Raw genomic sequence first — 21,493 nt, forward strand, 5'->3', positions numbered from 1 at the left:
CCATAGCTGGCATGGGAACTCAAAAGCAGCCTGACAAAGTTTGTCAGACCATCCACCGTACCATGCATATCGAGTGCAGTGAGTGCGCCAAATGATGCATTCTACAAAACATTTGTCATTATATATTTAACTGTATTGGCTTTTAAAGCATAGTAAATGTTGACCTTTGTTGGGGCTAGCATTCCCTCACTATCACCCTCCAACAGTGCCTCTTATCTCTCCATAGCCCCTGTAACATGTATTTCATTTATTTTATAGCACCTCATACCAGTGTAGGGTGTCGGAGCACTTTACATCACACACATACAGAGACAGTGAACCATATGTGTGTAATTCAGGGTTGTGGCGGGGTGGAAGAAATGGGGCGAAAACATGGTCGGGGAAGATAAGGTTTTATTTTCTTCAATACATGCTTATTTCGACTTGTAAGTCTTTCAGCCGCAAACTTAGCCGGATCCGTGGTGGCGGTAAGGTCTCCTAAGCCCCAGCCAGGCAGTCTTCGGGGTCTTCGATATCTCAGATAAGGTATGGCAGCCTAAGAAAAACAAGAAATAGACAAAACAATACGTCAGGGGGCTGTTGTTCTGATACCACCAAGGAATAGGACCGGGAGTGAGGGATACACCAGTTACACTCGGGACCTTTGTGCTCTAACTCAAGACGGAGGTGGTGGGAGCGTAGTGCCAGTGTTTAAGGAAAGGAGGAGGAGGATACGGGAGGGGGTGGCGCGAGGTCCGTTTGTGCAAACTACTGGAACAAGCGCTTAAGGGCGAACCCGCCTCCCTATCCAGCCCGTGAGCCGGTTCCGTACCTGAAGAAGCCACGCGCCTCCGGGGCGTGGCTCTGGGAGTTCGATTGAGGAGTTGAGGTGACAAAGAGCAGCTATTGTCCTGTGGGATAACAACACACCCCTTTAGAGACAATGAACCATCTGTGTGTAAATTATTTAACATTTTCTATACCCTGAATTACACACATATGGTTCACTGTCTCTGTATGTGTGTGACACCCTACACTGGTATGAGGTGCTATAAAATAAATGAAATACATGTGACAGGGGCTATGGAGAGGCACTGTTGGAGGGTGATAGTGAGGGAATGCTAGCCCCAACAAAGACTGTTGTATCCTGGTGCACATAAAGTCAACATTTACTAAGCTTTAAAAGCCAATACAGGTAAATATATAATGACAAATGTGTTGTAGAATGCATCATTTGGCGCACTCACTGCACTCGATATGCATGGTACGGTGGATGGTCTGACAAACTTTATCAGGCTGCTTTTGGGTTCCCAGTCCAGCTCTGGCATGAGCAGGAACCTCGTACCGCTAAATAGACCACTATATCCATACATGCCAATAGAGCCGATTCAGGCCATCTTCTGCCTTACATTTTGCCCAGTCCTCTACTGTGACTTTTTAAACAAAAAATTCTGCCCCCTCCCAAATCCCATATTCCAGTGCAATGAGCCATAAATGTGTCTGTAGGAATGGCGCCCCCTGGAGTTCAACTGATGGACCCCCAGTGGGGCATGTTCCACACTTTGAAGATCCCTCCTCTAGACAAGATTAAAATAAAGGTGTAATTCATTATAGATAAAGTCTTATAAATCTCTGGTTACATAATTAATAAGCTTAAAGCAGAGGCCCAAGGTTCAGAGAAGAATTTCATAATGTGTGTCAGGGACGGTATCTGTTACAATGTAGATGTGCCCTCAACTTCCAAAGACTCTTGCAAGGCAGATCCGAGGCAGAAACGATTCACTGACACCACAATCACTGGCATATCTCCTACAATTTCCAAGACGCCTGTAAAAGCTAGGAAAAGTAGCAATTTGTTAGCTGTCAAGAAATTCTCAGGCTTTGAGATCAAAGTTGTTGCTGGCACCTAACAAATCTTCAATATCCCAGCTATTAAAAGTGTTGTTCTTTTTGACTGAGCACCGCTGAACGTATATTGGACACTCCATTTAGAATTCATTTTTTGTTGTAAAGATCAATATCGCAGAATTAACTGTCATCTCCCTTGTTAGTCCTCCTCAGTGAGGTATAGCTAGGATCCCTTGGCACAGTGAGCAAGGGCCCCACGCCTGGGCATACACTTTGCAACTCAGGACGCAAAATCAATCACAGAAAAGGTGATGGGAGCAATGCTTGCGAGAAAATTAACCACCGATAATCGCTTTGGGTAGCATTCCAGTCCATCCTTTTTCACCCCCTGTGACACCCTAGACAAAGGCCTGCCTTTGACACATCAGCACTAAACCTGCTCCTCACTGATGAGACTTAACAAGACTGAAACGAGTCTGAGGATCGCTTGTCTTCATTTTCTGGAGGGGGCTTTGTCTGGACAGTTTAGGACGGACCATTCCCATGAGGAGCAGAATCCGTACCAATTTGCATAGGTATAAAGCCAGTCATGTTGCAGAGACATACTTCCATATCTCCAGTCGTTGCTTCCACCTCTGGTACCATCACATGTGCCGAAGGTTCCTCCTTCATAATTGCATACTTCAATGGACGTATATAAGGCAAAAGATCTACAGCCAAGGCCCAAGAACATCCCACTCTGTCTCCGCGCAGACTTTCAGGCTTCTGAAAAGGTATAAGCTTATAGAACAAGATAAAGCCTTTCTTAGACAAGAACCGACATCAGGATCAGGCATTGTTTTAACAGTTCACTACAGATATGCCTTGGCCACAGATACCTCAGTCTCTCTTGATAAATTGAGCAAAACATTTGCGGCAGACATGAAAGTCCGAAGTGCCACTGCACTAGCTCCAAATATATAAACCTCCAACAGTTTTCAGAAGAGCTCCCTTAAGACAGCAGATAACGATATAGTACAAGAGGGCTTACAAGTTTGAATTCAGAGTTTAGCAATAATTTCACCAGCATTCGCTTCATCAGACTTCTACTATGGCATCTGCCCGAGTAGATCCTTTTAGCTGCACTTTACTTCAATAAAATAGTAGGCGAAGCTCAAAATAACGAACCTGCCCATCTCTGGTCCTCATGGTGACGATGAAATGAAGATCTCCAATTCAAAAAGTAAACATGACCACTATTAACTATCTAGGCAGAGGGTTCATTCCCTGTGTTGGCAACCTCAAGTCGGCAAATGATCACCACCAAAAATGGTGTCCGGAACATTGTTAGGAATGAATATTCCTTCCAGTTCAAGTCCCCTTCACCTTCCATCCTACAGAAGGCTGCACCTAGAAACCTGTTGCACCTCTTACGAAAAGCGATTCTGTAAACAAAGCCCTTAGAAATCATGCCTAATGTGTTAGGAGGGAAAGGTATTTATTGGAGATACATTTTTGGCCCAGACAAAAGGCCCGAAGGAATAATTTATACCGATTTGGGCATCAAACTTGACAATGAGCTGCCCAGCAGAGAGTGTTTCCATGCTTGCTCCTAATCAGATCTTCCCTTAGCTCAAGAAGGGTGATGGGACATGTGTAGTGTACTTGCAAGATGCATATTTTGACATCTGAGTTGCCAGGAAGCATATAAAGTTTCTTAGGTTCATAGTGTGGAGCCCTCCCTAACACTACACAGTCTTGCCTTTCTGGCTTAAGTCTGTTCTTTTCATCTGTTACAACTGAATAAAATGTAAGCAGCTTTCCTCTGCAAACAGAAACATCTTGATTTGCTCACAATTGGATGCTTGGCTGATTTAAATAAATAATAACATTATTACTTGAATATGACCTGCCAAGATTTCTCATGAATGTCACCCTCCCCCACCCTCTTCACTCTTCAAATACATTATTTAAAATCCACCTCCTCAAGTTCAAAGCCTCACATATCGAGAAGCTTCTATAAACAATGACAGTTTTTAGAAAGTGCCCTGTTTGATGGCGAGACCTTCTACAGTCTTATTGAGAAATGCCTCCAGATTCTCCCCAAAATTGTCGTATCTTCTGGAAACAAAGGGTTTGTTAAAATTCCTTGTTCTCAATGCAGGACTGCATATTAGGACTCTTGAGCAGTGTCTGGAAGCTCAGTAGTCACAATGTGAATACAGCTTGGGTGAAAGCCTTTCCATCTTTCTGGCAGCGAAACAATCACTACTGTGATGGTACGAAAAGGAAAACCTTGTAAAATATGTGCCTTTTCATGAGGCGTTACCAACTCAGATCATTGAAATGGAGGTCTCTCTGCTTACATCATCTAAAGTATTCAAAAAAATTATGGATGGAATGCTTGAATTAATTTCAGCCACTAGTAATTACTCTGGCCGCATCCCAGTCCATCTTTATTTTGCACAACATGCCACCTCAGTTTAGACCCATCCATTTGCGAATCAGTCTTGATCCTGCTTCAGTGGGAACAGCCAAGCCCGAATTGTCAGGAAAGTTCCTCCCTGAATTGGAACACAAGCAACCCATGACCAGTTTCACCCTAGTTAGGGCTCATCACCCAGGTGTAGTTTGCTTCCAGTGGCACAGTGTGCATCGGGACCCACATCTGGGCATACCCACCTTAAGTAGGACGACACACTAAATTATACAAAAAAGTGATGGATGGAATGGTTGACTTAATCTCAGCCATATGTAATTACTCGGACCGCAAATAAGTCCTGCATTGGCTTCTGGCAAGGAATTTACTCATCCAAGCAGTCCATCTTCCAGGAGTTCAAAACTTTCAAGCATAAGTCTTTAGCAGAGTCTTCACAGAACTAGGCTCGATTGACAGTCCGCTTTTGATAGGCTAGTCAAGGAAATTCCTTTAAGCTTTTCCACCAACTCCACTTATTCCAAATGTCCTGCTCAAACTAAAACAGTCTGCAACTGAAATGATCTTCATTGACCCAGGATAGTCAAGACAATGATGGTTTGTAGATCTTCTCCACCTGTCACTGAAACCACACACAAGGCTTTTATGCAAACTAAATCAATCTTCAGTCATGCTGACAGGGGTGGTTGTTACACCCACATGGAATGTCCTTGGAACCTGACAGCATGGCTCCTCTGCTCATCCTGTATGGCCACTCAAATTGCTTAAGGCCTGCATGGACATCTTAATTAGAAGCAAAAAGGTAATCTAAAAAGCATCCAATGTTTTTAAATATTTTATTTACTTGTGATGCTAACCTATGGCTTGAATACAATCTCCTATCAAGAAGTTATCTTGGCATATCTTGTTTCAGCTAGCTCAGCCAAAACTACATCACTCAAGTCGAGGAACAACTGATGGGGCTTACATCATACCATTGTCACCTTTTCATCTGGTGAGGCTCATCAAAATAGTTGCTACCAAGATGGATACTTTCATGTATTATGCAGTTATCTGTTTGCCAGTACCCATTCGACTGTCAAACCCAAGGCACATTCTACACAAGTACCCAAATTGTAGACATGTGCGATATCTGATACCTGATATTTAGATTCCTTTGCTAAACCAGAATCTGTAGCCGCTTAAGCTGCTTTAAAGAATATTTTTTGTTCGTGTATCCTCTTGGCAGTCATAATCCTGTTGATCTTTGTTTTGCACTTGAGCAGAAGGGACCTCTGGATAGGTTTACTATTCTATTCAGCACGTGTGACTATCAGTGGGGATCCTACAATGTAGAAGCAAATGTTACTTATTTGTAATTCTTCTTTTCATTTTCAAACAAAATTAAAGCCTGATTAGGCTATATAGATGCTATCTGCATTACAAACCGCGGATTTCACCTTTTGAAAACATTTCATATTACGTCATCTGGGATTCCTTCATGTAGATGGGAATTATTTAGCAATTATGACCTCCGTGGAGACTCTACAGTGCAGAACCAGGATTACGAGTAACCTTTCTATGTCACATTACCTCAGCTCGATGGACCTCCTTTGGCTGTCCTTGCTGGCCTGCACCATCTTCAAAACCAGCTGCATTTTTTACAAAGACATTACAACCAGCACCCCCGCAGACAGGCTCTCCGCATACCTGCAGCGAGAACATCATCATGAGACTGCAGACTAAGAAGTGTAAAAAAGAAAGAGAAGGCACAAGGAAGCAGACCTTTTCCATTATGCACCCAGGATCTGAACAAAATCCCCCTATCCATCAGACATGTTGCTGTGCTGCTCCAATTCAAGAAAATGTTGAAGATGCACCTCCTTAAAGAACACTACTTCACAGTGTATTAGCTCTCCACAAACTGCGTGTTCCCCCTCTATTTGTAGTCATTGGTATCTTGTCAACTGTGCTTGCAAAGTTCTGTAAATTTGATTTGAGATTTCCTTTCATTCCTCTCTGTAGTGGTGGCTGGATGTCTACATGCTTTGTTGTCTCTGTAGAATGTGTCAGACAGACGTTTTGTGGAGTGATGAACAAAGTCATATATGACTAAAGGAATTTAGGCCACGAGGGAAATTTTCTTTGTTATGACAAAGTCAGTGAAACACCATTCCTAGTTCACACATGTCGGTGCTAAAGCTTATACTGACTATACCCAGCATACCCACTCCTCTCCCCTAGTGGTCATGGTATAATGATTGGGAAAGAATTGTCAGTGTGTCAGTTTATTCTTTTTTTTTGGGGTCTTGAAAATTACTATTTTCCAGATCACCTATGATTTAACTCTTTTCTTCTGAAACTTTGCAAGGCTTGTTTAAGGAAATCCTATGTTCAGTAATGCGTTAGCAAACTAATTCAGAATGTAAGGTGTGCATGACTTGAATAGTTTCTGAAGTTTGCTTTTCATCTTCTTAGGCATAGTTTGCGTCCAGTCAGGCAGCCACCAAGAAGACCAGAGTTCCTTTCTCCATCTTCAAACCGATATCAGTTGCCAAAGAGTGGTGAAAGGGAAATGTCACATCCTAAAGCCCTCTCATTCACATTGTCTGCAGTGGAGACCTCGGGCGGTCTGAGTGCTAGTGGAAGTACTGCTGAGCCCAGTGCATCATCACTTCCTGTACCACTCATTTCACATGTACAGAGTCCACAGGCAGAGGATCGATCAACTTCGTGTGAAGTCGAACTACTTGTCCCTGATGGTGCTTTAGGCAGACCTGCTGACTTCTCGTGGGAAGCCAGACTCTCTCGCCAGGAACATGCTGCCCCACAAGTTGAGCTGATGCCTCCTTCATACTTCATGACCAGCCGCCGAGAAGCATCAGAGGTATGAGTTTCATGTACACTTGTGTGTCTGAATCTGCATTTGTTTGTGTCTTTCTGCAATGGTGAAATGGCTTGGTGTCCGTTCTACCTAAACTTCTTTGGATTGTCATAGGATGCATTTCACCCCGAGACTGGTAATAAGAATGTCGGTGCTAAACACTTCTTCGAGCAGCGATTGGACGGAAGACGGAAGGATGGACTCTTCTCTCTGCTTTCGTCTGAAGACATTACCACAAGACAAGCTTCCTGCCCTCCCTTCAGTACTACAGGTAGATTCATTTGAGGTCATTGTAATTTTGACTGTGATCTTATTTCAAATCTGTCATGTGCATTCTGTACTTAAACGGTGTAGCCTGACTCCTGTTCCAGCTGTTCTTCAATTCTTCATTGTATTCAATTCATCCCCATGATTGTTGTCACGTTTTTTGTTAGTGTATTGTGTCTAAATGTGCTCAGCGTCTTGCATTTTCCTACCTGCAGTAAATTTCTGTTATCACTTACTTTTTGCTCTCAGCTTTACAAATACGTCTTAATGCTCCTCATTGTCAATATCTGCATTTTACCTTCTCCTTAATTTTAACCTTTTTAACTCTTTCGATCCTATTACTACTTACCGTAAAATATTATTTGGTGGCTCTTACTCTGTAAGTGTGATGGACAAAATAACTTCTGTTCCTTAAAATTATGTGCTATCTTTCCCACTGACACAATCAGATTTCCTGGCAGACCTTTCAACTTTTATCACTATACTTGCAGCTGGGAAATTCCCTATACGCTTGCTTATCACAAATTATTTTATTTTTCAACTTTTTATTTCATTTTCAAAGTTATCACAAAATATGACAGTCTTTTGCATAATAAATCAACATAGCACCACATTTCAGAATTACACAAGTCAATCATTATTACAAATGCACAGTGTCGCCAGCCGCAAACGGTCCTATTCAAGCCCCGTCTCCCCACCCATCTCATCTCAATCCTCACCCGCCTCTGAGTCATCTTCTTCCCCATCCGATGGAGGATCACAAATACTCCCTCTATATTTGATCCATGCCCCCCAGATTTTGGTCCATTTTCGAGGGCATCCTCTGCTAGTAAATACCGCCCGCTCAGCTATCATTGCCTCATCCATGTCCTTGCTCCACGCTGCGAGAGATGGCAACTCTGCTCCACCCCATTTTTGTGCTATTTTCCTCTTTGCTATTATAAGTACTAGTGTGACCCAACCAGGGACTGGGAACCAAAACCGGCCCTGGCAAAGTGCTCGGCCGGCCCCCCTGACCCCTGGGCAGGAGGGGGGCGAGCGCTTTGTCAGGGCCGCTTTTCAGCCGATTTTGTTACAGGGCCGATTTTGCAGCTATGCTGCAAAAACGGCTCTGCAACAAAAACGGCCCCCAGGGCCCAAAACCGGCCCCCACCCTTGCGGCCGACCGGGGGATTGCCCGGTACCCACAACGGCCAGTCCGGGCCTGGACCCAACTCTGCCCATATCGTGTAAGATCAATTGGCTCCCAGATGTTTAACAGGCATCGCTGTGGTTCTGGTACGAGCGACACCCCCTCTGATTGTGACATGGTGCGCAGCACTTGTGTCCAGTACGGTGCTATTTTAGGTCATTCCCATATAGTATGGAAAAAATTCCCCTCCTCTCCGCAGCCTCGGAGACAGTAGGGGTGTTCTATTCTTCCTATTCTGTGCAGAACAAGTCTGGTATAATATGAGCGATGCAGGATTTGGAGCTGCACCAATCTAAGGCGCGAGGGTATGCCTACCTCCCTAGGGGATGCGAACGCTTCTTGCCATTCTGAGTCGCCCATATCATCTACATCTAGCGCCCATTTAGCTCTTAGGGGTCCCATAGGGTCGGGCAGGTTGTTTACTAATTTGCGATAGGTAAACGAGGTGGCCCTCTTCTGCATGTGATCAATTAGTAACCTATCTTCCATTGGGGATGCCTCCGGGACTTCGGATCCTGGTGGCAGCGCCGTCATCAGGGCATGTCTAATTTGCGTGTACCTGAATAACTCAGAGGCCGTCAGCTCATAGAGGTGTTGGAGACGTTCAAATGGCACTATCTCACCTTCCTGCCATACATCACCTACTGTTGATATTCCTATGTCATCCCATTGATCGAAGCCTTTGCTGTTTCGAAGTCTGCCTAGTTTTGTCGTGTCCCACAGCGGAGTAAGCCGGGTTATCACCCCCCGCCAGCCCAGTGTGGCCTGAGCAGCATGCCATAGCACCAAGGTATGACGCAGTGGGCCAAACATTTCTAATGCCATTTTCTTGTCGTACAGGGGTGAAAGCATACCTCTCGTGCCCAGCTGCGCCCTATCTGCCTTGAATGCGGGAGAATGCGGGATCTGACTGTGGAGCGTGTAACCATTAGTTAATCACCTTCAGCTGCGATGCCCAATAATAAAGTTGTATATCAGGGAGCGCTATCCCCCCCGTCACGCCATCCGCGCACCAATTTGGCCTGTGCAATGCGTGCTGGCCTGTTACACAATAGGATAGCAGAAACTTGCGCTGAGATAGCCTTAAAATAAGATGGCGGCACTCTAATACGTATAAAAAACGGGGTAATGCCATCATTTTAAAAAGTGCTGCCTTTCCTAATAATGTTAGTGGTAATATTCCCCAGTGCTTCACATCTCGCCTAAGGCGCTCCAGTGGTGGCTGTAGGTTTTTATTATAAAATTCTCCAGAGTTGGCAGTCGCGTATACACCCAAGTATTTGAACGTAGTTCCCGTTATTTGCAGCGGGCAGTTATCGGGAAGTTGTGGTGGTGGGCCATGTAGTATGCTGGCCTGTTACACACTAGGAGAGCAGAAACTTGCGCTGAGATAGCCTTAAAATAAGATGGCGGCACTTGGTAGGGCGTATTCTCAAATACGTATAAAAAACGAGGTAATGCCATCATTTTAAAAAGTGCTGCCTTTCCTAATAATATTAGTGGTAATATTCCCCAGTGCTTCACATCTCGCCTAAGGCGCTCCAGTGGTGGCTGTAGGTTTTTATTATAAAATTTACTAGAGTTGGCAGTCGCGTATACACCCAAGTATTTGAATGTAGTTCCCGTTATTTGCAGCGGGAAGTTGTGGTGGTGGGCCATGTAGTATGTAGAGTATTGATTTGGACCAGTTAATGGTGTAACCAGAGACCATACCATAAGCCACACATACATCCAGAAGGGTTATAATGGAGCGCCTTGGTGTGGTCAGGTACAGCAGGATATCGTCTGCATAGAGGGACACCCGGTCCTCCCAACCATCTGTCCACTTGAGGCCTCGGATCGTGGGCTCCCATCGTAGCCATGCTGCCAAAGGCTCCAGTACTAGCGCAAAAAGCAGTCGCGATAGTGGGCAGCCCCGGCGCATGCCTCTCGCACAAATTTTATTTTTTAAAGTGAGATTTATCTGACTATAACATCAAATATATTTAAATCGGCAATAAATTGAGATAGATTTTAATGTACCCTTACAATAAAGCAAGATATCTCCTTTATGTTTATGTATTTATTTTTGTATAGCGCATATGTCACCGTTCGGTCTCAGAGCGCTTGCTGAAACTAAAGAAGAAAGACAGGTGGCAGCTAACGGAATTAAAAGAGCCAGGTTTTAAGATTCTTGCGGAAGGTTTTGTGATTAGGGTCAGTTCTAATAGATAGTGGCAGAGAATTCCAAATGGTGGGGCCTATTTTGGAAAAACTTCTGTCCCCGTTTCTGACAGTCCTGACCTTTGGGACTTTCAAAAAAAATTTATTTGATGTTTATTTTATTTGGACTCTGAATGTAAAGCAAGATATCTGAAGGTATCCTAGCATTGATCGTCTTCACTTTCACAGTTTTCATGTATTTCATTATGAATAGATAAGTCATTGAAGTGGCTTAACTGTGTTACATGTCATGGTACCTTGCAGTAAAGTGCCTTGGACTTAAATGTACCTAGCTTTGATTTTTCAAAATAAATCATAGCATGAGATTGTTGCTTTACAGCCTAACATATATTAAACTTTTTCTGATATAGGATGTACCCACTTCTCCCTCCCTTCGATCTTTTAAAAAGACTGAGTAGGAAGGTGGTAAAAGGGATGGATTAAACCATCTCAGGGACATGCTGATTCCCTCCCCATTTGTGCAGACATTTAAGAAGCGAGTATTTGAAGCCCTTTGTTTAGAGGTAGGAAGTTCTGCATCTGATAGAGACTACTAGTCGCAGATTCCTTAACGTAGAATTATCCTCAGGCACGAGACTGGATCCGTAAAATGTTCTTTGCCACAGCATCTCTGCACGCGCGTCCGGGGGCGTGGATGCTTGGATGGGCTTGGGGTATCCTGGCCTTCCCTTCGCCTTGTTCTTGCTTACTTCTGTGTGGTGGGGACTGGGCCGCCCTTCTTGTCCCCATGACACATCCCCTGCTGGGGCCCTGTGTTTCTTCCTAACTGGTGAGGTTCTCTCGCAGGCCCTCCTCCCCTCTGGGTATGGCATGGGTATCTATTATATGTTAAGGAATCTTCAGCTAGTCTCTATCAGATGTAGAAGTTACTTACCTTCGGTAACAATATATCTGGTAGAGACTATTGTAGCCGCAGATTCCTTCACGACCCGCCCTTCCGCCCCGTTCTGCGAGGACCTTCAGCTTGGTTTTCTGCACTCGCCTCCATCCGGGTGGTTTGTCTGCTGCGAGTGTCCTTTGTTCTGTTTAATTGTTCCTCCCATTCCTTGCGGGTACAAGGTAGGTTGGTTCATGTGTACTTCTGCATCCCTACACCCTGTTTTCTTTCTGGTGTGGGGGCCTACTTTTACTCTTCTTCCCTTTTAATTGCTTGGGGTCTCTGATTCCCCTGCAGTCCTCTGAGTTGGGGTCTTTTAGCTGTACCTCAGCCTTTAGCTCCTTCCAGGGGATACGACCCTCCTCCATGGTGTTGTCTTGGGGTAATTTTCCGTTACTCATCTGTTCCGGGCTTGTTGCCCTTCACTGTTGTGGATTGTGATTGCCGACTCTCTATCATCTGCTATGACTTTTTTCACATGTTTTTCTCCCTCCAGGGTTGCTTCTCAGAGCGGTGCTCTGCTCTTTCGCTGCTATGGCTTTCTGTACCTTAGTGCCTGGCACTTTTTCAACTGGTGCTGTTCCTCACCTTTCGTTCCTCCCTTTTCTGTTTTCACTGCTTTTTCGCACACTGTTCCCATACTCTCCACAGTTTTGTTTGTGATGGCTCAGCGTTGTGGCGTGGAAAAGTTCTCCGAAGAAAACTGACGTCAGCGCGCTGGGGTGGGGCTTATGTGACCTCGCTGACGTCACGCCCGCGGTCGGCGTCAGGGCGGAGTCACGTGGTAAAGCCCACGGCGCGCAGAGATGCTGTGGCAAAGAACATTTTCCGGATCCAGTCTCGTGCCTGGGAATAATTCTATGTTAAGGTATCTGCGGCTAGAATCGTCTCTACCAGATACATTGTTACCGAAGGTAAGTAACTTGTACTTTGAAACAATACTATGGAGGTCTTCATAACTTTTATTGATCACATACAGCATCTAAAGTAATTCTGTTGGCACCTCAGTGCAGATATATTTAAATGTCCATTTGGGTCCTTCAGTTTGTTAGTTAGGGAAGTGGCGCAGTTTCCTTCCAGCTGAAGGCAAATGTTGAAGTAGATAAGTGAACAGAGGAACAAAAGGTTAAGGGGGGGTCCGAGGGGAGAAATTATTATAGACCTACTGGTACCTAGTCCCCCAACTAGACACTAAAACACACTGAAGGTACAGGAGGTCTGAGAAATACAGAGGGAGAGAAAAGAAAATAGCAAATCTCTCTATTGGGACCTGCTAGTGTCCTCTTTACATACCCAGACTACACAGTTAATCTGGAAACAGCCAGGAACACAGAAACAAGAGAAGATACACAAAGAGAGGAAAAGAATACCCATCAGCCCACTCATAAGTGGAATCTCGTCATCTGGGTATGTGTTGGTAAATGGTGTCCTCTAGGATCTGCCTTGGAAACAATCCATAGGACTGCCTAGTGATGGACCCAGAACATTCCACCAACAGATGACAGTATATGAGCGGGAGGGGCTGAGGTTGCAGTGCTCAAAGAGAAAGAAAAAGAAAAGGAAAAATAATCCAAGTGATTCTAAAAATACCTACAATGATGTCATAAAACACTTTATTGGGGCTGACCATCAAAGTGGTATGGTTAAAAACAGTATGCTGATAGCATGTAAAGAATTGCTACCCACCAGTGTTGTTAATCGGTCAACATGTTTCAGCCTCAAGGGCTTTCGTCAGGACCTATGGTGCTACTGCAACACTTACTTAAGTGATGTGAAAGTGGAGTCTACATCTGCTTTCCAAACTGAAAGGAGTGTATCTTCTCCTGCATAGACAAAATACAAAAAAGACAAAAACAGAGACATGGACATATAATGTCACCAGAACAAGTGCAAAGACTACAAACTCTTGTTTCTATGGTCTTTATAATATGGCTGTGAACACTTGAAAAACACTCACCCTTATTGTGGGGAGAGAAAACCTCACCTCACCTGGCCACTGCTCAGGAAAGAAGGGAGGCCACGCACTGGAAACAAACAAAACACTTTAAAAGTTATAACCAGTGGTAGTAAAAACAAAATACACAAACAAGAAAACTGGATTCAAAAACACATAAATCAGAGATACACATGGTGACACAATATGGCCAGACTGGTTTCTTCTAGCATCAGGAAAGTATACCACAAAGCCTCACTGACTGCACTGCTTACACAAACCTGTAAACCTATAAAGTACAAAGGCCCAGGTAGCCAGCCGTAGTCACTGGAAATTGAGGCGCCTACTCCTGTGCTTTAAACCTAGTACTCAGAGACCAAAGACCAAAGCAATTGTGCTGTTGACTGTCCCACCGCCACTGACCTCTCCGTCGTTGCCTCGGAGTGAAAACTGAGCCGAGGGGGAGGCAATGACTGATGGTCACACGCGATGTTAAATACACTGCAGTGGACCTGAAAGGAAACTCCTTTGTTCCATAATTTGATTGGTTAAAGGCCTCCTCAAGTGTAGGCCAATAGGAAATAGGCTCACAGACAGCCAACCGTGACCTTCACGGATAAACCTCGGCCGCATTAGCAGGCCGACCGTGAGACATACCTCATTTGCATATGCGGAATAGTCAAACCGTAAAACAGTAAGATAGTGTGTTTACTGTATTTTATCCAAACACGAGCCCAAAACCAGCAGTCATGCCCAGCGGCATTGCCAAACCGCTGTTGTTCACAGCGCCATTGCCGCTTGCCGACCTCGATGGACTACTCTAAACTTGGACGCCGCTGTCGGCCCGCTCATTGGTTAAGGCGGAGCCAATCAGCGGTGCCCATGAGTATAACCACTCAGAAAGCGGTATTCTGTATCGCACCAGTGACATCCAACCAGCTATTCCTTGTGTCACTTGAGAAACGCTAGCGGACCTTGCAGAGAACTGGTAAACAGGACGCCGCAGCCGGCCCGCGCATTGGTTGCAGGCGGAGCCAACCAGCGGTTTCCAAACGTAAAATCACTAGTGTTGTTGCCGCAACCCGGCCTCGCATAATGTTTGGACTGTAATGTACACAAACAGTTGCGGACCTTGATGAAAACTCTTAAGGTGGACAACGCTGTAGGCCCGCGCATTGGTTACAGGCGGAGCCAATCATTGTGTCCACGGGAAGCACTCTATCATTAATAAGGCAGCCCGGCTTCACATAATGTCGGACAGCGACATAAGCTCAAAGGCATCATTGAAACCAGTTCAGCTGACAGAACGCACCAGAATGATGGCCTACACTTGGTGTGTTTTTACTGCAAGGGGGCACTGTTCAGAGGTCGCGCACTAGTTTAGCACATGAGGAACGTCCGTTTGCCAACTAACAGTCAGACGGTATCATGGGCTCAGACTGATGTAGACACTGGCTAAATATATTCAACATAAGAAGGAGAGCCCAACCCAGTGAAGGTGTATAAACTCACTGGAGGTAACCTCTTTGCCAAAGGCAGAGCCCAGCTACCACTGTTGACAAAAGGACTCTAGTATAAGAAGGTTATTTCTCTATAACTCTTAGTTGTGTGCTGTCAGTGTGTAGTAGGATGATATATCAGTTGGATGCATGGTGGCAGAACTCCAAACCACTCTGAGGTCAGGTCAGCCGACCCGATAAATAAACCGCACCCTGCACACTCAAAGAAATTGGAATTGTCAGATGTCCTGGAGGCAGGGGGGCGTACTAAATAAGCAATGCCTAATAGTGGCTTGGTAGAAGGAAAATAGGAAAAAACCCCATGCATCACTGCCGGGCCTTTCTTAAATGGTCCAAAATGAAAAACCTCTTATCACCCACAGGTCATAAAAATCCCATGGACCCAGAGGTGTGGGACACAGAGGTGTGTGCTCAGGAAAACACAATTTGCGCACTCACAGCTGCATCCAAGGAATGTCATCATTCAATCCTTCTGTATCGCTATGAAGTTTGAAAACCCACTTCTGTTCTTTCCTCAACAGGAAAAGTGAAACATCCGTGACGTGACTAGGTATGTAGGGTTGTTCAAGAACCAACCATCTCAGTTCATCTGGGCTATGTCTCTTGTCAAGGAAGTGAGTGGTGAGCCGTGTGGCCTGTTTTCTGCGTCTCATGGTGCTCATATGTTCCTGCACGCGCAATTTGATTTTTCTTGCGGTCATGCCGATGTACCTTAGTCCACAGGGGCAGGTAATCTGGTATATCACTTTCTCACTGTTGCAATTAGTGTGGTGTTTCAATTGCCATGGTCGCGAGGTCCCTATGTCCACTTCAAGAGTTTTGCTAGTTAGCGGACATACTGAACAGTTCCCGCAGGGATGATGTCCACGTACCGGGGGCAGACCCCATAGAGTGGGCGGAGGTTCACATACTTCTTGCCGAGGTCGTGTATGCACAAGAGAGTCTCTCAAGTTGTTCCCTCTTTTAAAAGAAAAGAGTGGAAGGGGAATGCTCTCTCCGGAGCTGTTCAGGATACGCCACCTCTTCCTGATCATCTTTTGGATTCTAGAAGATGATGTGTTGTACGTTGTCACACACACCAACCTGTCTAATGGTGGTTTAATAACTGGAGGCTCAAGCAGCGCTTCCCGATGGTTATTCGCAGCGCGTTTCATCGAAGTCCGGACAAGGTTATTCGGATAGCGTCTCACTTTCAACTTCATGGAGAGATCTTTCGCTTTTTGGCGGAAATCCGGAATGTTTGAACAATTCCTCCGGACCCTCAAGAACTGTCCAAAGGGGAGGTTCTCACGGAGGGACCGGGGGTGATGGCTATCGAATCTCAACAAGGAGTTTCGAGCCATAGGTTTCCGATACAGGGAGCTCGCCAAATGGCCATCTTCTGGAAATATGACAAGATCCAAGAAGGGGAGCTCTTTTCTACTATGCTCAAGGGTAAACCTCAGAAAAGCATTCTGACCATTCAGCCACTCCTGAAACAGCAAAAGGGATGGTACATCACCACGCCAGACGACAAGAATGTCGTCGATGTACCGCTTCCACATCATCAATTGATGATGATGAGGGTTGTTGGTGCTCAACACGTGGTGGGTCTCAAACTGGTGGACATATAAATTAGCCAGGCTGGGGGCAAATTTGCTGCCCATTGATGTCCCCGAGGTTTGTAAGTACAGGGAATCCTCAAAGGCAAAGAAGTTCTCGGTCATGGCAATCCGAGCTAATTCCATGACAAAATGAGTGGGAGTTGTCAAGGTAGAAGGGAAAGCCTCTAAAAGTTCTTGTACAGTTTGTAGTGTATCAATTTGAGGAATACAAGTGTACAAAGATTCGACATCAAAACTAGCTAGAATGTCAGTGTTAATGTCGAAGGTCACCTCAGGTAGAATGCGCAGGACATCTTTGGTGTCCTGAAGATAGGTCGGCATTGTTTTAACAATGGGACTTAAAAAGATGTCAACAAAGGAGGACAATGGTTCGAGCAAAGATCCAATGCCCGAAATGATCGGACGGCCCGGAGGAGGTCTCGCAGGCTTGTGAATCTTTGGGAGGATGTAAAAATAGGGAGTGATAGGACACTTGGTGACTAAAAAGGTTGCCTCTTTTGGAGTAATCCAGCCTTCTGTGCTGGCTTCCTCTACCAGATGTTTGATCTCATTAGTTAGTCTTGGCGTGGGATTTTCAGCAAGGAGGGTGTAAGACTGTGCATTGCCTAGTTGTCTCAGGCACTCAGCTCGGTAGTCAGTAGTGTTAAGAATGACTATGGCACCCCCCTTGTCTGCTGGTTTAATCACTATCCCCGTGTCTTTCGAGAGAGTGTCAAGGACTGATCTGTCTCTTTTTGATATATTCTGGTATTTCCCCTCTTTGGAAAAGTCCATAGATTTGAGGTCTTGTAGTATTGCAGCCTCAAAAGTGCCAACTTTGGACGGTACTTGTTGCAACAGGGGCATGAAGGTGGATCTGACTTTAAGACCTGTGTTCGTGTCTTCAGTCGGAGTGTCTATTTCTTTGTTTTTGAAGAAATAGTGCAGCCTGATGGTTCTGAAAAAACGTTCGATCTCCCCTCTTATCAAAAAAGGTTCCCCACTGTTAGTCGGGACAAACCCTAGGCCTCTGTTTAAAACATCCTGTTCAGTAGGAGTGATCACTCGACTACTCAGGTTCACTACCAAGTCTTCATCCTCTTGTGAGTCGCTCATTGCCCTTGTTTGTTGTGAGTCATTGTCGAGTCCTGGTTGTCTGACCACTGAACTTGGTTTTGGCCTCTCTGCCTGCCTCTGTTCCAACCTCGGCCCTGTCCCAAAAAAGCCTGGTTATCAAAATACTGAGGCTGCATGGGGTAATGAGACATTGGTGGGGGAAACTGGGGATAACCCCAAGGGGCTGGTGGCCACCATGACCCCGTCTGGTACATGTTTCCACGATTATTATATCGACGATTCGGTCGATTCCCACGGCCTCTGCCTCTGGGTTGGCTGTTGTCTCCACTCTCAGAGCCAGAAGAATCAGTCTCAGATGATGTGGCATATGAAGAGCCTACAGTGTGTTTGGGTTTGTTGGTGTCAGTGGGAGTGTAATTATCACTGGTGTAGGGATACACATTCTCATGTGAGAATTTAGCCAGGTCTTTCTTGAACTTTTCTATCTTGGCGAGAAAAATTGGTTCTTTATACTCCTTGTTTGCTTTGTTGGAGTCTTCTAATTGTTTTTCAAATTTTTTGGTTGTTAGGGTGGTCTTAATTTGCCCTTCTAGAATTTGAATCTCGACCAAGATGGCATCTGCAATACGTTTGGCTGTAGTGATAATTAAAATCAGCCAGTCTCTTGTACAGCGCCAGGCTATTAAGGACCAGTCTTTGACAAAGACCTTATCAGTGAGGAAGAGCCTAGGCGCGTTGGTAACTATGAGACCTGTGGGTGAACATTTGCCATGTAAATATTCTGCCATTATTTGCCCGTGTATGATAGTTCGTGAATGACTTTTTTTCAGATTTAATATCGTTTCCCAGTCTCCCACAATAGCTGGAGCTGGGGTGGGGATCTGGTCTAGCATACTAGGATTTTCAGATAAAATAGATGAGAGAAACTCATCATCGAAACCCAGACCGCCAAAGTCCGCCATGGTATCGCCAATTAAGAATGTGAAGAATCCAGGAAATGCACCAAATGGTCAGTGCATTTATTCAAGATGAAGGACCCGCAGCCAAGGCTGCACAACAGAACAGAGGAACAAAAGGTTAAGGGGGGGTCCGAGGGGAGAAATTATTATAGACCTACTGGTACCTAGTCCCCCAACTAGACACTAAAACACACGGAAGGTACAGGAGGTCTGAGAAATACAGAGGGAGAGAAAAGAAAATAGCAAATCTCTCTATTGGGACCTGATAGTGTCCTCTTTACATACCCAGACTACACAGTTAATCTGGAAACAGCCAGGAACACAGAAACAAGAGAAGATACACAAAGAGAGGAAAAGAATACCCATCAGCCCACTCATAAGTGGAATCTCGTCATCTGGGTATGTGTTGGTAAATGGTGTCCTCTAGGATCTGCCTTGGAAACAATCCATAGGACTGGCTAGTGATGGACCCAGAACATTCCACCAACAGATGACAGTATATGAGCGGGAGGGGCTGAGGTTGCAGTGCTCAAAGAGAAAGAAAAAGAAAAGGAAAAATAATCCAAGTGATTCTAAAAATACCTACAATGATGTCATAAAACACTTTATTGGGGCTGACCATCAAAGTGGTATGGTTAAAAACAGTATGCTGATAGCATGTAAAGAATTGCTACCCACCAGTGTTGTTAATCGGTCAACATGTTTCAGCCTCAAGGGCTTTCGTCAGGACCTATGGTGCTACTGCAACACTTACTTAAGTGATGTGAAAGTGGAGTCTACATCTGCTTTCCAAACTGAAAGGAGTGTATCTTCTCCTGCATAGACAAAATACAAAAAAGACAAAAACAGAGACATGGACATATAATGTCACCAGAACAAGTGCAAAGACTACAAACTCTTGTTTCTATGGTCTTTATAATATGGCTGTGAACACTTGAAAAACACTCACCCTTATTGTGGGGAGAGAAAACCTCACCTCACCTGGCCACTGCTCAGGAAAGAAGGGAGGCCACGCACTGGAAACAAACAAAACACTTTAAAAGTTATAACCAGTGGTAGTAAAAACAAAATACACAAACAAGAAAACTGGATTCAAAAACACATAAATCAGAGATACACATGGTGACACAATATGGCCAGACTGGTTTCTTCTAGCATCAGGAAAGTATACCACAAAGCCTCACTGACTGCACTGCTTACACAAACCTGTAAACCTATAAAGTACAAAGGCCCAGGTAGCCAGCCGTAGTCACTGGAAATTGAGGCGCCTACTCCTGTGCTTTAAACCTAGTACTCAGAGACCAAAGACCAAAGCAATTGTGCTGTTGACTGTCCCACCGCCACTGACCTCTCCGTCGTTGCCTCGGAGTGAAAACTGAGCCGAGGGGGAGGCAATGACTGATGGTCACACGCGATGTTAAATACACTGCAGTGGACCTGAAAGGAAACTCCTTTGTTCCATAATTTGATTGGTTAAAGGCCTCCTCAAGTGTAGGCCAATAGGAAATAGGCTCACAGACAGCCAACCGTGACCTTCACGGATAAACCTCGGCCGCATTAGCAGGCCGACCGTGAGACATACCTCATTTGCATATGCGGAATAGTCAAACCGTAAAACAGTAAGATAGTGTGTTTACTGTATTTTATCCAAACACGAGCCCAAAACCAGCAGTCATGCCCAGCGGCATTGCCAAACCGCTGTTGTTCACAGCGCCATTGCCGCTTGCCGACCTCGATGGACTACTCTAAACTTGGACGCCGCTGTCGGCCCGCTCATTGGTTAAGGCGGAGCCAATCAGCGGTGCCCATGAGTATAACCACTCAGAAAGTGGTATTCTGTATCGCACCAGTGACATCCAACCAGCTATTCCTTGTGTCACTTGAGAAACGCTAGCGGACCTTGCAGAGAACTGGTAAACAGGACGCCGCAGCCGGCCCGCGCATTGGTTGCAGGCGGAGCCAACCAGCGGTTTCCAAACGTAAAATCACTAGTGTTGTTGCCGCAACCCGGCCTCGCATAATGTTTGGACTGTAATGTACACAAACAGTTGCGGACCTTGATGAAAACTCTTAAGGTGGACAACGCTGTAGGCCCGCGCATTGGTTACAGGCGGAGCCAATCAGCGGTGTCCACGGGAAGCACTCTATCATTAATAAGGCAGCCCGGCTTCACATAATGTCGGACAGCGACATAAGCTCAAAGGCATCATTGAAAACAGTTCAGCTGACAGAACGCACCAGAATGATGGCCTACACTTGGTGTGTTTTTACTGCAAGGGGGCACTGTTCAGAGGTCGCGCACTAGTTTAGCACATGAGGAACGTCCGTTTGCCAACTAACAGTCAGACGGTATCATGGGCTCAGACTGATGTAGACACTGGCTAAATATATTCAACATAAGAAGGAGAGCCCAACCCAGTGAAGGTGTATAAACTCACTGGAGGTAACCTCTTTGCCAAAGGCAGAGCCCAGCTACCACTGTTGACAAAAGGACTCTAGTATAAGAAGGTTATTTCTCTATAACTCTTAGTTGTGTGCTGTCAGTGTGTAGTAGGATGATATATCAGTTGGATGCATGGTGGCAGAACTCCAAACCACTCTGAGGTCAGGTCAGCCGACCCGATAAATAAACCGCACCCTGCACACTCAAAGAAATTGGAATTGTCAGATGTCCTGGAGGCAGGGGGGCGTACTAAATAAGCAATGCCTAATAGTGGCTTGGTAGAAGGAAAATAGGAAAAAACCCCATGCATCAC

At 45.2% G+C, this 21,493-nt stretch overlaps 1 protein-coding gene across 1 annotated transcript in view; it reads left to right on the forward strand.

Annotated features, from left to right (window-relative positions):
• The window catches only part of SFI1 (SFI1 centrin binding protein), a 553,452-nt gene that overhangs the window by 396,108 nt on the left and 135,851 nt on the right, over positions 1–21,493 (forward strand). The window contains exons 28-29 of the mRNA XM_078667725.1: positions 6,701–7,109; positions 7,221–7,377. Of these exons, the coding sequence (XP_078523851.1) occupies positions 6,701–7,109; positions 7,221–7,377 (566 nt within the window). The remainder of the gene's footprint in view (positions 1–6,700; positions 7,110–7,220; positions 7,378–21,493) is intronic.

Source organism: Lissotriton helveticus, chromosome 11 (assembly GCF_964261635.1).
Source record: "Lissotriton helveticus chromosome 11, aLisHel1.1, whole genome shotgun sequence".
NCBI classification, from domain to species: Eukaryota; Metazoa; Chordata; class Amphibia; order Caudata; family Salamandridae; genus Lissotriton; species Lissotriton helveticus.